We start from the raw sequence: 16,831 nt of genomic DNA on the forward strand, positions 1-16,831 counted from the left end.
AGTGAGCAAATTACAAACATAAGAATAAAAAAGTTTAAAAAGTTATGTGCACGCTGAATATTTATTCTGAATTTTCAGAGCAAAAGCGCAATGTTTTTGAGATACAGAAAGTTTACTCTTAATTTCAGTTCCAAAAAAAAAAAAACCTTTGTGCACATAACCCAAGTTGGAATCCACCAATAACATATTAGAGAATAGATTTTGTAACCCAGACAAGCATTTTGGGTAAGCACTGACATACAAAAGCAAATTTTAGGACATTGACGGCCAACTATGATGCCTAAAATGGACACGGTTCAAAATTGTGCCATTTAGATGTGTATTCAAACTGGCGTTTCAAGCTCAAATTTTCAGACAAGATGAAGATTACAAATTCATACTCAACTGGTTAGATGTTAAATGACAATCTGTCCCCCTGAGGGCAATATAATGTAGGGACAGAGATCCCGATTCCAGAGATGTGTCACTTAATGGCTTTCTTGCTGTAGTTTTGGATAACAGATGTCTCAGCTGCAGCTCTGCTAGTCTTCTCAATGATGAGCTCTGTCTATCCGCCATCTGTATCACACACTATTGGTCAGAAGCTTTCTGTCTACACTGTGCATAATCAATCTTGCCAGTGGGGGTTAGACAGAGCTCATCAATGAGAAGACTAGCAGAGCTGCAGCAGAGAAAACGGAGTTTATCACAACTACAGAAACAAGCCAAGTAAATGACACTGCACTGGAATCAATAGCTCTCAAACTGAGAAGTATAACCTGATGACAGAATACATTAAAGATGGCCAATGACTGTATTCCGGCTGACCACGCTGTTGTGGCTTTTCTTTAGCTTTTTTTATGAAGTCACAAAAGCATTTTCTTACTAAGCAGATACCGTATTTTATTTTTGATGCATGTATCAATTGATATGAAGGGGGACGACAATGAAATTTTATTTTTTTTTTCCACAATGCAAATTGGGATCAGCTGACTAATTTGTATGGGAGCCTCCTGATAGGTGGTATTTTAATGAGATAAGCCACCATCAAATGGTGTCTGGCAGTGGCTTCCTACCCTTTTCCAACCAAGAACACATGCACACTTTACAGTTCCAACAAGGTACTGAAGACACATCTTTTCCGTAATTTGGTAAATTATAAAATGTTGAATCCACACCCAAAAATAATGCAAAAAAAAACAAAGCAAAAAACATCATCAGGTGTAGCCGTGTATCCATATAGCCTACTCTTGTGGAGTCTAGGATATTTCCTGGACTAAATTCTATACATCAAATTCTATTGCCTTATCTTCAGAAGCAGGATTTCGAGAAACACAGATGTAGGATTCTAAAGCATTTTTGGGAAAAACAAAAAACAACCAAACACTCACACAAATTTGGCGTTTTTGTAAGGAACGACTTATTGTAGATGTGTGAACATTGACTCCCATCAAAGAAGCGGCATTCTGAAGGTCTTTCAGAGTCGTCAATGGCTGCAGCGAGAAATCCTCAACTAACCTCCTGAATACATGGCTGCACAGCTTAGGAGGGCGACCTGACCTTGGTAGAGTCTCTGTAGTGTGGTAGGTCTTCCATTTGACAACGATACTGCGCACTGTGCTTACGTGGAGAGTCAGTGCCTTTGAAATTTTTTTATACCCTTCTCCAGCTTTGTAGAGCGCTACAACGCTGTCCCGCACGTCTTGAGAAAGCTGCTTGTTCTTCATGTTGCTTTTGATGACCACCAAGGAACAGTACCCGAGGCTGATCTACAAGTTAAACAAACTTTAATTACACAGCGAAGAATATGGGTTGATTTCTAGAAAAAAAAGAAAGAGAAAGTTCTCTTATTTAAGGTGCCTGTAGCTTCTACAATACTGAAGGCAATGTCCAATAACTGCCCCTATATCAGAGCTTGTGTTGGCTTAACGTGACCCACTTGCCCGAGAACACTTTCAGTCCTAAAAAAAAAGACTTCTAAAAGGTCGGCCATTTTTATCTGTCGTGAGCCAGCTATTTGCAGGTCGCAGTGCAGTGAGCACTTGTATGGCCAGATCAGAGGAGTACACAGCCATTTGTCATTATGCAAGCATTTCAGCTGGGTCAATATGGAGCTAAACCCATTCCATAACATCTCTGATGGATGTGTTGGCAACGCACAGCTGATTGATGAAAGTGAAAAAAAAATAAAAATGATAAGCTTAAACACGGCATTGGCACCCAACATAAACCTGTCATGAGTTAAGTCTACCTCTCCTGCAAGCCTGTAGAACAAAAGTGACAATACGTAAGCAGATGTTGGTGGGACAACACTCCAGCCTTGGACTTTACCAAAGTATCGGAAGCCTTTTCTAGGATCACGTAAGTGTTTGAAAGTCGAGCATAAACAAACAATGTCTGAAACAAAGTTCAGCATCTACTCATCACCTTCATTTTTGGCACCAATCATCTAAAAAGGTATTGGAAAACCATTTACAGGATATATACAGCTTGTACCGATAGCCTGTATCTTCTGGTGGCCAAGCGACGAGGCTTGTGAACATGAGCAAGTCAAAAACGGTACGAGATGTATGGAAATGGACATCATGAATGCTTACGGTGCCACAGAATCTACACAAAAAAAAAAAAAACAGTGCTGTAAATGAAAGCGATCCTGGTTATACAACCCACAAGTTGACCAGAAGTGCTCAATCTAAGTAGCTTTATACATGTATGGTACATGACAATCTTTGACCATGTCGTGCTGAAGTCGAGCTGTCCAGATGGTCATTGATTCTAATTGAAAAGTCTTCAAAAGGATATTGTAAATCCTAATGGAGAACTTGAACTTTGTAGAAATATTGAGTACTTAAAGATTTTTTTTTTAACAGTGTAAGTCTGCAATAGCTTCTCATCTAGACCTGACCGGAAATTGGTGGCTTGACAAAGACCTATCTAATAAGGTTGAAACGTATCCGTCTCCCTTTATTATGTGACACATTAATAAAGACGAAGCTTTTTTTGCTACTGTGGATGCAGTTATCGCTCTCTCTGTAACTGATGGAAGAAACACAAAGCCGGAGAAGGGTACGAGAAAATTCCAAAGTGTTGGTCCACCACCAAGGTGCACTGTTGTCCTGGCTGCTTGCAGACAATCACAATCGTTAACTGTGGGACTGTTGGTTCTTCATCAGCTCAACAATAGACATTTGGATGTATTGTAGACTTCGATACATCATGAGGTTTTCGTTTTAAGTCATCTTTAGTCTTGTATATCTTTTTGCACTGGTGGATTTTGCACCAAAATCAGTCAATATGGGGTACAATGTTTGATGAATTGGCACAAATTCAAAAGATGATTATTCTTTTGGCTCTTTTGCATCTTTTTAGCGTAAATTAACAAAAAAAATGATTTGATCCTCTAAATAATCTTTAAAATGTTAGGTACAAAAAAAAAAAAAAAAAAGTTTGACAGATTTTTATTCTTCACTAAGGTTCTGGACTGTAAATGAGCATAAATATTAATAAAGAGACCAAAATGTTGAACATCTGGATAACCAAAACCACACACAATGGCAAAATTAAATTAAAAAAAAAAAACAAAACAAAACAAAACAAAACACAGAAGACACCAAGTAAGGATAACTTTAAAAAGGGCCCAAAGAAAATAATATATATTTTTTTTTTTTTTAAAGTGTCTGTTAGAGAACCATTTTTATTGCAGAAAAAGTGTGCAAACACAATAAATCAGACCCTATGTTTCTTCTTCATGGTGCTCGGCATCCTAAAAATGGATTACGGTATTGGTTTGGGAAAATCAGATTCTAAAGACTTTATTGAGGAATTCTGAGTTATGAGAGTAGTCATCAATTTTATATACTCATCTCTTAAGGCCACCATGCACATTAGATAAAAGATGTCCAAATCCAACAATTTCAGAAGGACTGGTCTGTCATTTGATGTGTATGGAGGCCCCCAGACTCTCACCAACAAATGAGATTGAGGAAAATCAGCATTGAACAGTTGAACTATAGCTTTCTTTTTGAGAAAATAAGCCTAGTTTTTGAATGAACATTCAACTGAGACAAGCATTCTTGTGTATGAGGGAGTATGGAAAGCGGTGGTGTGAACATCTCAGTGCTTTGTCAGAGTATTTCGTCCAGAAGCTGCTTGACCTTGTCTTCAAAATGTAGAAATCTTGGCCAAAAGTTAGGAGAGCAGAAATGTTGAAATTGGTGCCGTAGGTTAGGAGCGAAAGGCTCCCTATAGGGAGGGAGTACAACATCAGTGTTAGAGAAGCTGTGCCGACGGGAACCTGTTCATAAACATAGGACATCGTAGATCAACCTTATGGACCAGCACAGCCGACAGACCCACCAACAGCGCAGCTAAGCTGGAGAGCGGTCACAGGAGCCGCTTGTGTGCTAGAATCAGTGGCCATAGTCCGGCACAAGTAATAGAGGAAGACGATCAAGCTTCGTTATAGAAGCGGGGAAAGCTTGTGGGTCTAGGGACACTTGGATGTTACATCTATTTGAGCCCTAATATAACCTGGAGTTGTGAATAAATCGGCACCATGGCCGACACAGAATAACTAAAGACCTATTCCCATTTCATAAAGTGAAGACCTATCGCTAGGATATGTCATGACTTTACGATCAGTGGGGGACCGACCAAAGATCTTTATTAATGGTGTAGATGGGAGTTTCCTTCACTGGGACATTTCCATCCACCCTCCACAGAACGGCCCTATATGGGTAAATGTGGCCACAGATCCCAGAGGTGGCCAGGAAACCTGCTGCGGAGAGAAAGAGAGGAGACAGATCACTTCATCCCTTTACGAGATGGGAACACCCTTGAACACCAAAAAAGTTGTTGGTTATTCACATTGGGAAATGGTGGTCTGAAGCCACACCACCAATTAGCCTCATATGAAGGTCCCCTTATGTCTCACTCACGTTTTTTTTTTGTAGCATTTAAGAATGGAAACTGATGCGTGATATGGGGGACACACAAGGCGCAGCACAGAAATGTCTGAGTGAGGAGTAATTCAAGCTGTAAAAAAAATAAAGAAAATGAAGAACTTCTCTGAAGACCTAAAAAACAGCCAAAAATGTAGAAGAAAAAAAAAAAACCAACTCATCCAAAACGTAGCTTTCAGGGGTTATTCCTCCCCCGAGATTGGGGCTTGGCATTCCTGAATGGAGTAGAGATATGCAAGCTCATCCTCCACTCCATTCATGGTCAACGTGACTATAGAAGAAAGTCATATACAGTACTTAGCTATATCAGGCAGTCCCATAGACAATGAACGGAGCAGAAGAGGAGCATCACACCTCCGCTGCATGCAGGACGCTCTAGGGGTTCTAGAGTCCTAATCTTAAGATTGTCATCCCCTATCCTGCAGCCAGGCACATATGGAAGAGGGCCCCTGTGCAAAAATAGTATGGGCTCTTTGTAGTCAACTAGTGGGTTTGTAAGAGAAGCCGCTGTCGAACCTGAAGTGGACCCGCTACCTCTTGAGCCCTTTTGGCAACTGCACATGCTGCACCAATGGCAAGTCTTCCTGTCTGGATAACAATTGTTTTTTCTGGAGAAACTCTTTAAGATCATAACTTTAAAAGTCAAAAACGTATCTGCCCTCCAGGATCCCCCTGTGATTTCCCCTCACTTGTAACAAAAATTCTCTTTCCTATTAATACAACTATTAAAATCCACTAAAGACAGTTGGTAGTTTCCCATCATATTAACTTTTAGATCCACAATCGCCCACAGAAGTTCCCATCACTAGACTGTAGAGCAACTCACTAAAATTATTCTAGTTCTTCTACATCAGGGGTGCACAGACATTTTTTTTTTTTTAAGGCATAAGGGTTGGATTTTCATCTTTTTCTAATTTAGGCTACAAAAACTTTTGCTGCCAATTTTCTTTTCACACAGTATATGAGGGATTATGCTTGTTTGTTTAGGGCGGGAGACCGGTGCAGTCTGGTAATAGGCTGTACGGAAATCCGGGTAGCACGTCAAAGGAAAAAAAAAAAACGGACCATATTTCATTAGTGATTTTCATCAGAGTTTGCCCGAGCGTACGTGGGGAAAAAAAAAAAAAAAAAAGTCCTCCACCTTCTCCTAACAGTCCGTGAAAAATTGGAATTCACTCAGACGTCATCTGAATGCAGCCTGATTTTGTTCACAAATCAACAAAGAAATGTAAATACCCCTCTAAGGATGAAAATTCTTTACAACAAATTCAGTCCCAGCCAACCCAACAAGTTTCGCCTTGGCAGGCTTCCTCAAAGGGCTGGGGTTATAATCGGATGCACAGTACAGACCAAAAGTTTGGACACACCTTCTCATTTAAAGATTTTTCTGTATGTTTGTGACTATGAAAATTGTAAATTCACACTGAAGGCATCAAAACTATGAATTAACACATGTGGAATTATATACTTAACAAAAAAGTGTGAAAGAACTGAAATTATATTCTAGGTTCTTCAAAGTAGCCACCTTTTGCTTTGATGACTGCTTTGCACACTCTTGGCATTCTCTTGATGAGCGTCACACTTTTTTGTTAAGTACATAATTCCACATGTGTTAATTCATAGTTTTGATGCCTTCAGTGTGAATGTACAATTTTCATAGTCATGAAAATACAGAAAAATCTTTAAATGAGAAGGTGTGTCCAAACTTTTGATCTGTACTGTACATCAATAACATTGATACTTACCTTATGATTTATTGTGGAGCCACAGACTGCAGCCGTGAACAGTCAGTATTTCTAGTGACTGATTAGGATAGCTAATATAAAGTAGGAATCTCCAATTTAGGAGTCTGATTGCAAAAACAAAATAAACAATACAGGATCACTGTAGCAAATTTTAAGGTTATTGACTACTTTTTTAATTGAGATTGAATAAAAGTCATGTTTTATCACATCTCTTAACATGGGGTCCATTTACCAGTTTGAGTAATTTGCTGTAAATTATTTTTTTCACAGACCTATATACTTGCATTTCCGATTTTGTTCGACCCTTGTATCAAAATCAGATACGTCTCTGTTATTTTTCACTTGGTCCATGAAATATCGCGGACATGTCAATGACCCTTTTCAATAATATAGCTACGAGCGATATCTGTGAAAAATACAGATTGAACTTTTAAGGGAAAAAACGGGAGTCTGAATGAGACTGAAGTTGCAAGCTGCTAGCGGGAATGTCACAGACGTCGCGACAGTTCAGTCCGGCTGTACACGGAGCCTCAGTGACTGTAGGTATCTCGATGATGTCACCGCCAGTCACTGAGGCTGCACTCGCAGCAGTTCATTCCCCAGTGGTTCTCAGCCTGGACGGTCGCATCTTGGCACCGTCCAGGTTGAAAACGGTTTTTCTCCCATAGATTACGGCATGGGACATAACGACAGACAGATATGGTATATTGTTGTTTTATTATTTTTGGTTTATTACAGGAGATCGAGGGCTTCGGTGGAATTAGGCGAGGTCGTAAGTATGGTTTAATTGAGATTATTAAAGGAGTCTGTCATTTTTTCAAATAAAGGACTTTATTCTGGCTGTCTTTATTTATAATACAACTATAGGATTAGTAATGGATAGGTGTCTTATAAACGCCTCTCCATTACTAAGCCGTGGGTTTGATGTCACCTGGCAATACAAAGGTGACAACAACCCCACAAATATGAACCCCACTTGCCACCGCTACAGGGCAAGTGGGAAGAGCCGGCAAAGCATCAGAATTGGCGCCGCTAATAGATTCGCCTTTTCTGGGCAGCTGAAGGCTGCTATTTTTAGGCTGGGGCGGACCCCATATATCCATGGCACCTTAACAGCCTGAGAATACCTGCCCCCAGCTGTCTGCTTTAGCAAGGATGGTTGTCAAAAATGGGGGGACCCAAGGCCATTTTTTAAAATTATTTATTTAAATAAATAATATGGCGTGGGACCCTTCTTTTCTTGATAACTAGCCTTGCTAAAGCTGAGGGTTGCAGCCTCCAGCTGTGAGTTTTGCCTGGCTGGTTAACAAAAATACAGGGGAACCCACACAGTTTTTTTTTTTTTATTATTATTTACAGCGCAGAAATTATTTACAGCGCAGAAGCGGCTGATGAAGACTCCCATCCGTCGCTCCTACTGTCACTGTTATTAGCAGCAGCAGGTGTTGGATGATGGAAGCAGTTGTCCCATCAGCTGATAACAGTGACCGGAGGTAAAATGATTTCACCACCGATCAGAAGCGGTGTTTGCCGCGCTGCCATGCACAAAACAGCACGACAAACACTCGGTGTTCAGGCAGCCGAACCTGAACAGTAACACAGACTCCCTGGTGAAGTCTGTGCGCAAACAGTAGGCGTTTGGTACGGTTGCCGAACTTTACTGTACGGGTTCGCCCATCTCTACTGTTTACATCCAATCTTGAACATATATGCAAATGACACAGGCGCATGGCTCGTTGCACTGGGCCGCTCGTTGCAGGTGATGCAACCTGCCACCATTTCTTTTCATATGGACTTTACACCGTCTTCCAACTTATTATGCAAATGCTACTTTTCTTCCGATTTTCCTAAATGGTGGATGCAGATGTGTCTGTACAAATGTTCAATTCAACCGTTAAAATGTGATTTATCCTCTATTTGACAAACCTCCCAATAAGATTTTTATCAAAGTAAAAAAAACCTCAAACCGTATTGTTCCAAATTATTCTGCACAGCAGAGTTGTAAAGAGTTGAAAATGGTCATTTGTTGAATTTTCAGCGTTAAGCGGTCACATTTACTGAAATCAAAAACATCTTAACAGGTTTCAGGTTAACATAGGACCCCTTCCTTGATATCACCTTCACAATTCTTGCATCCATTGAACTTGTGAATTTTTGGAGAGTTTCTGCTTTTATTTTTTGTCTTAAAGTCAGAATAGCCTCCCAGAGCTGCTGTTTTGATGTGAACTGCCTCCCATCCTCCAAAGGTTCTCTATAGGGTTGAGGTCAGGGAAAGATGGTGGCCACACCATGAGTTTATCTCTTTTTTGCCCATAGCAGCCAATGACTTGGAGGTTTCCTTGCAGAATGAGATGGGGCATTATCATGCATGAAGAGGATTTTGGATGGCATGGTTCTTTGTTTTGTACCATGGAAGAAAGTTGTCAGTCAGAACTGCTATATACATTGCCGAGGTCATTTTCACACCTTCAGGGATCCTAAAGGTGCCAACCAGCTGTTTCCCCATAGTTCTGGCCCTAAACATGACTCCAAGACATCACAGCATGGTTGGAACATGGTGACCATCCAACTATCCACTACTCCATCCATCTGGACCATGCAGGGTTGAGAGGCACTCCTCCATAAACAAGGCTGTTCTTGGCTACATTCACACATTCAGTATTTTACCTCGGTATTTGTAAGCCAAAATCAGGAGTGGGTAAAAAATACAGAAGTGGTGACGTATTTCTACTATACATTTCCTCTGATTGTTCCAATCCTGATTTTCACTTAAAAATACTGATATAACATTCTGACCAAATATTCAAAGTGTGAACGTGGCTATTAAATTAGTAGTCATGTACATCTCGGCCTACAGCAACTGTTTCTGCTTGTGAGCACTGTTTAGGAGTAGCCGAATAGTAGGTTTATGCACAACTGCAAGCCTCTCGGATCCTACACCTTGAGATTCCTGGAACTTCAAAGCCACCGGCAGCTTCAAATATCTTTTTGCTGGTTTGTAATGGTAATTTAGCAGCTGCTCTCTTAATCTGATAAATTTGTCTGCCAGAAACCTTCCTTATTATGCCTTTATCTGCACAAACCCATCTGTTCTCTGCATCAGTCACAAATCTTTTCACAGTACAATGATCTTGCCTAATTATAAATGAAATATTGAATGTTTTCATACCTTGCTTATGCTTTATGACAGCAGATAGATCATTTTTCATTCCCATGTGGTCAGTTTTATAGTTTTGAACATCCTTCGTAGGGCTCTTTCAGACGTCAGTGTGTCCGGCACGTGTGGCAACAGTTTTCACACGTACTGGAGGCACTTACACAAGTAGACCCATTCAAGTGAATGGGTCTGTGGACATGTCAGTGTGTTTCCATGGACCATGTCTCTGTGGGCAAAATACGCTGACATGTCCTTTTTTTTTTTTTTTTAACAGCAGCACGGGCCCCAAAACGGCCTGCACATGCGCACACTCATGACACACAGACGACATCAGTGTGTCATGTACCGGCGCCTGGGAATCAGCACTCTACCCCGGCGTCGGGTGCTGAAGACAGCTCCCATCATTCTCCCCAGCACTGCCGGCGATCAGCACTAGCAGAGGACAATGTTGAAAGTTGTATTCAACTGATAGCAGCAACAGCAGGTGGTGACTGATGGGAGTATTAATTAGCCGCCGCCTGTGCTATAAATTAAAAAGGAAAAAAAAAAAAAAAAAAAAAACACATGGTTTCCCTGCATTTTTGATAACCAGTCAAGCAAAACTGACAGCCATCAGCTTCAGCAAGGCTGGTTATCAAGTATAGAAGGAACTACATACCGTATTTTTTAATTAAATAAATTATTTTTTTTAAAAACAGCGTGGGAACCCCCCACTTTGACAACCAGCCAAGCTAAAGCAGACAGCTGGGGGCTGGTATTCTCAGGCTGGTAAGGGGCCATGGATATTGACCTCCCCCAGTCTAAAAATAAAAGCCTGCAGCCGCCCAGACAAGGCACATCTATCAGATGTACCAATTTTGGCGTTTTGCCCTGCTCTTTCCACTTGCCCTGTAGTGGTGGCAAGTATCAGGATGTGTGAAAGAGTCCTTAAGTAATTTTCCTATAATTGAGCTCACCTAATTATCTCAGGTGTTTGAGATAGATTTCAGTGATCCAAAGACTCTGATGCACCAACTAACCATGAGTTTATCGGAAAAATAAAATAAAAAATAGCCGGATTACTTACCGGTAATGCTATTTTAATGAGTCCACGACAGCACCCACTGGAGAAATAGGGATCCGCCCCAAGGAACAGGAAACCTACAGAAGAATAAAAGGGGCAGTCCGCCTCTCCTCCTCAGGAGGAGGACCGCCAGTATTAGGCAAATATTTACAATATATCTTAAACTTATTTACTCTATAAGAAGTAATTCAATTGATTTTTATTTTATTAGGGAGGGATGTGACTGGGTGCTGTCGTGGACTCATTAAAAGAGCATTACCAGTAAGTAATCCGGCTATTTACTCTTCGCCACGACAGCACCCACTGGAGAGATTTCCAGAGACCAACACCTGGGGAGGACCACCATGCTGAGGATAGTCCTGCCAAAGTGTAGGCCAGAAGTTGATGAAAGATCTCGCCTAAAGTGGTTATAGAAGGTAGAGGGAGCCAACCACGTTGCCGCCTTACATATGTCCTCAATTGGAACGTTTCCCCTTTCGGCCCAGGAAGAAGCTATGGCTCTGGTGGAGTGTGCTTTAATGCCGTTCGGGGGTTTCTTATTTTTAATGGAGTAGGCCAACCGGATAGCATCTCTTATCCACCAAGATAATGTGGCTCTTGTGACTCCATACCCCTTCCTTCTGCCCTGGAAGGATATGAGTAGAGCCCACACTGCCTCCAGCTACTAGTTCTTTCAATATATTGTAAAACTACTCTCCTGACGTCTAGAGTGTGAAACTTTTGTTCTTCGGGAGTGGAGGAATCTTTAAAGAAAGTGGGAACATGTATCTCTTGTGATCTATGGAATTTTCCCGCTACCTTAGGGAGGTATAAGGGGTCTGGTTTTAAAATTAGTCTGTCCTGAAATGTTAGAAGGAAAGGTGGATCTATTGATAGGGCCTGAATGTCGCTGACTCTTCTAGCCAATGTTAGTGCTACCAAGAAGGCCGTTTTTAACGATAGGTGTTTTAGAGACGCTGTATCTATAAGCTCAAAAGGAGGTTCTGGTAGAGTCTAGGACTAGGTTTAGATCCCAAGGAGATACTCTAGCGATGTGGACAGGAGTAACTCGTTCACAGGCCATGATGAAACGGGACACCCATTTATTCTCTGCAACATTATGGCCATAGAGGGCGCCTAGAGCGGATACTTGGACTTTTAGCGTATTAACAGAAAGACCTAACTCTTTCCCTTTTTGTAGGAATTCTAATATAGGTCTTATTGGAATTTCTGAGGGGTTGGAACTTGTATGGAACTGAAGAAATTTTTTCCATATTTTGGTATAAATCTTTGTAGTAGATGGTTTCCTGCTAAGCAGGAGTGTATCGATTAGACCTTTTGAAAAACCTCTATAATTTAATATCTGCCTTTCAAATTCCAGGCCGTCAAGTGGAGGTTGTCCACTTGGGGGTGGAAGAAAGGTCCCTGAGAGAGTTGGTCTGGGATTGAGGGAAGGACCCATGGATCTGTCACTGACATTGATTGCAGGCACGAGAACCACAGTCTCTTGGGCCAAAATGGTGCTATTAATATTATTCTGGCCTGTTCCTCTCTGATTTTCTGTATGATTTGTGGAAGTAGAATTATCGGAGGGAAAGCATATGCCAGATTGAATTGCCAAGGTATTTGAAGAGCATCTAGAATGTCCGGGTGGTCTGCACAGGACCGAGATGCAAATTTCTGTACTTGTCTGTTTTGTTTCGTAGCAAACAGGTCTATCTGGGGCCGGCCTCATAATAAATGTTATTTTGTGAAAAATGCGAGGATTCAGACACCATTCTCCTTGATGTAGAGTGTGTCGACTTAGAAAGTCTGCCTGTTGATTGCTCTCTCCTTTGATGTGGATGGCAAAGAGGGACAACAGATGCTTTTCGGCCAGGATCAAGATGTTCTCTGCGGAAGACATCAGAGCGTCTGACCGAGTACCCCCTTGTTTGTTTAAGTAAGCCACTGTCGCAGTGTTGTCCGAACAGACTCGGACGTGGTTTCCTTGAAGCTGTGGAAGAAATTGACGTAGTGCATAGTTTACCGCATTTAGCTCTTTTAAATTAGATGAATATAGGATCTCTTGTTCATTCCATATTCCCTGGCAGAAACACATATATGCGCCCCACCCGTGGGGACTAGCATCAGTAGTCAAAGTGTGGGATGGTGTTATCAACCAAGGGTCACCCCCCGCTAAATGCTTACTATCTAACCACCATTATAAGGATGCTAGGACCCCCTCTGATCAGGTTATTTTTGATTCGAGGTGGCCAAGGAGTTATTTCTGTTCCCGAAGAATTTGATGTTGCAATGTTCGGGTATGGAATTGTGCCCACTGGACGGCTGTAGTACAGGTTGAAAGGGATCCTAATAAGGACATTCCTTTCCTCAGAGACATTCGGGGTTTGTGAATGGCAGCAGATACTTTTTCCTCTATTAGAGATATTTTTACCTGAGGGAGTAGACATCTTTGTTTTGTAGAATCTAGATTGAACCCTAGAAATGTCTGGAGGGAAAGTGGGATAAGTCTGGATTTTGGATGATGATGATGAAGTTGATGATCCAGCCCAGGTCCTGTAAAGATGAGACAGTGTCAGCCAAGCGTTTAGCACACTAAGGGACGAATTTCCGACAACTAAAAAGTCATCCAAATAGGGGATGATTAAAGTGTCCTTTTGACGAAGGTAGGCCATCACCTCTAACATTACTTTGGTGAAGATCCTTGGTGCCGTGGAGAGACCAAAGGGCATGGCCGTGTACTGGAAATGATGAATCTCCCCTTCGAGTTTTACTGCGACTCTGAAGTATCTTTGATATCTGTTATGGATAGGGAGATGGTAGTAAGCATCTTTCAAATCAATGCCGCCCATTTTACAGTTTGGATAGAGGAGCTTAAATGGTGGATCTAATGGATTCCATTTTAAATTTATAATTTTTAATAAATGTATTGAGTTTTCTAAGATTTATAATTGTTCTGAACGACCCATCGGGCTTAGGGATTAGAAATAATGGAGAGTAGAACCCACTACTCTCTTGTCCTCTTGGTAGTTTCACTAAGACATTTATATCAATGAGACTTTGAATCTCAAGTTCAAGGGCCCTTTGTTGTATCGGTGAGCCAAGGTTTGTTATTATGAATGAATCGTGGGGAATTCGGAGGAATTCTATCTTAATTCCTTCTCTAATAATATTTAAAATCCACAAATTTGATGTTATCTTTTGCCATTGAGGCAGGAATAGTTTTAGCCTACCACCTACAGGGGTGACCGGTGTTTTAATATTTATTGTCTCTACGGAAGGGGGGCCTTTAAACATAGTACCCCTTTGTTTTTCTTCCTTTGTGGCCCACCGCGATGGTCTTTCATTTGGTCTTCTTTTACCAAACGGTCTTCTCCTGAAAGTCTTCCTATAAAATGGAATTGAGAGGTCAGGGAAGGCTTTTTTCCTTTCTTTTGCTTTTTTAAAGGATGTCATCCTGAGCTTTCCCGAAAAGAAACTCACCCTCGCATGGGATAGGGATAGCACAGATTTTTGTCTTTGACTGCGTATCTCCCTTCCAACTCTTCATCCATAAGGCTCGTCGGGCATTATTCACTAGACCTGCTGATCTTGCTACAAGACATAGAGTGTCAGGTGATGCGTCAGCCATGAAGGCTGCAGCCCCTCTAATCAATGGTATAGTGTCTTGCACTTTCTGTCTAGAAACTCTTTGCTCTACCTGTTGATCCAATTGATCAATCCAGAGAAGCATGGACCTAGCAGTACATGCACTGGCAATAGCCGGCTTAAATATATCTGTGGAAGCTTCCCATGTTCTTTTTAATGCCGATTCTGCTTTCCGGTCTAAAGGATCAGAAAGTAGGCCTGCGTCTTCTACTGGTAAGGTGGATTGTTTTGAAGTGGAGGCGACTGCTGCGTCCACTTTTGGAAATTAGTCCATGATATAAGCTCATCATCGCTAAACGGGTACTTCCTTTTGGAGGCTGACGGGAGAAAACCTCTGGTCTTGTTTTTCCCATTCTCTCCTTATCAATGCTTTCACGGCAGGGATAAACGGAAACGCTCTCCTTTTCCTCTCCAACATGATATTTTGCGTCGTTTGGTCATCCTTTGTATCTTCACAACCTATTGTATTTCTGATTGATTTTACTAGGTTGTCAACCCCATCAAGGGGAAAACAAGACCGACCTTCAATTTCAGATGGTACTGAAGAGGAGGATGATGCATGTGAAGAGTCTGAGTTGATTACGCCATCATCATCGGACTCAGAGCTGGACACTATTTTTTCTACTAGTTTTTTTAGGAGGTGCATTTGATTGGGTGATGGCCTGTAACTCTTCCCTGAATATGACCCGTATATCCGTAACGGACACGGATGGTCCCTGCATGGTTTCACTAATGCATTGCTTCCAGAGTTTTTTAGGATAGGAATCTGGGAGGGGTTGATCACACAACGCACACTGTTTAAGTTTGGATTTCTGTTTCTTTTTGGCCTCGGGGGGAAAATGTTGTGGAAAAGAGCTTCAGCTTAATAGGTAGAGGGTTTTTACACTTACCCAGTGAAGCTATATGGTACCGGATCAGGTGGCCAAAGCGCCGTTCTGGACTTTGAATCTGCTGCATCACTCTTACGGCTGACGTCCGAGGACCTCCTGCTGGCTGAATCACTCGCTGGATCCACTGTCTTGCCTGGGGATGACAAGTTGCATCGCCTGTGCGCCCGCAACCATCCCCCTTATTAAGCAGAATATCAGCGGTTTTTTTTTTTTTTTTTTTTTACTACTAGCGCGAAACCACGCTTTCCCCAACCGCTGTGCTGTATGTCCCGAAAGTGCTAAGATCACGTCCGGTTAGGCAATGGAGTTTTCCGCCGGTCTGCGCATGCGCGGCCGCATCTCACCTCGGCCCACGCTATGGAGCGGCGTTCCCAGCTGCTGCTGCTTCTGGCGACTGTACGGTGAACCCCCCTATGTTGTCCGACGTCCCGGAGCTCTCCCTAGCCCGCACCTCACCGCAGTGCTCGTCAGTGAGACCGGGTGGCCTCTCCCGGATCCAGCCCTCACTGTGCCGGTCAGACGAGGGGGGAGCCGTCAAACGGAAACTACCCCGACGCTGCATCTGGACCGCATCCCCTGCCGTTCCCGCAGAGACCGCACAGGCGGATCCCCCTGGCCCAGGTATGGTCTTCTGAGAATCCGGAGAATCCAGAGATCCTGTCCCCTGGGAACAGGAAAACTAAACTGAGGAGGAGAGGCGGACCGCCCCTTTTATTCTTCTGTAGGTTTCCTGTTCCTTGGGGCGGATCCCTATCTCTCCAGTGGGTGCTGTCGTGGCGAAGGGTAAAAAAAAAAAAAAAAAAAAAAATCACATTTTATGATACTTAAATACAATTTGCATAATAATTTAGAACGCGAGGTAGGTGGCCGCATGAATACACCAGTTACATGTGAGCCAGGCCTGGTGCCCAGTTTCAGACGCAATGTGTGAATGAATGAATGAATTTGTTCCTGAGAGTTCTAATTCCCTAATGAACAAACAGTGACCGTAAGACATCAATATCCATTTTTTGGCAAAGTTGGGTAACAACAACATGACTGCCGTTAAAGGGAATACCTGTCTCTGATCACTCCTGCATCCGAAGGTGAGCTGGGTCGGTGACATCACCTCCATAGAGATCTGCCGACTTGTGCGTGTGAGCGACAGGTATCGGGCATCTGCTTTATTCTAATGAAAAGAACATGTGCGTGTTACCTGCCACCTACGCACACGAGCCAGCAGATATATGTGGATGTGATGGCACAAGCCCAGCTGTACCCCTGATGTGAAAGTAGACCAAACCAGAATACCCCTTTAAAGGACGTGTACTGACGGACACTGGATCTGTGATCCCTCTGCATGAGCCACAGTTGGGATTGGGGGTGACCATGTGTTCCCTCTACCAATCAGGGCAGGTAGTAGCGTG

The 16,831-nt window shown here is 42.3% G+C and overlaps 1 protein-coding gene across 5 annotated transcripts in view; it reads right to left on the bottom strand.

Moving 5' to 3' along the window:
* The window catches only part of DDHD2 (DDHD domain containing 2), a 100,815-nt gene that overhangs the window by 54,087 nt on the left and 29,897 nt on the right, over nucleotides 1-16,831 (bottom strand). For 3 of the 5 annotated variants that reach the window (XM_069766876.1, XM_069766874.1, XM_069766873.1), the window contains exon 2: nucleotides 1,371-1,748. The exons of the other annotated variants lie outside the window; for them this stretch is intronic. In XM_069766876.1, coding sequence (XP_069622977.1) covers nucleotides 1,371-1,706 — 336 coding nt within the window. In that variant the 5' untranslated portion in view covers nucleotides 1,707-1,748. The remainder of the gene's footprint in view (nucleotides 1-1,370; nucleotides 1,749-16,831) is intronic. 5 annotated transcript variants of the gene reach the window in all.

The sequence above is a fragment of the Ranitomeya imitator genome, chromosome 4 (assembly GCF_032444005.1).
Source record: "Ranitomeya imitator isolate aRanImi1 chromosome 4, aRanImi1.pri, whole genome shotgun sequence".
Lineage (NCBI taxonomy): Eukaryota > Metazoa > Chordata > Amphibia > Anura > Dendrobatidae > Ranitomeya > Ranitomeya imitator.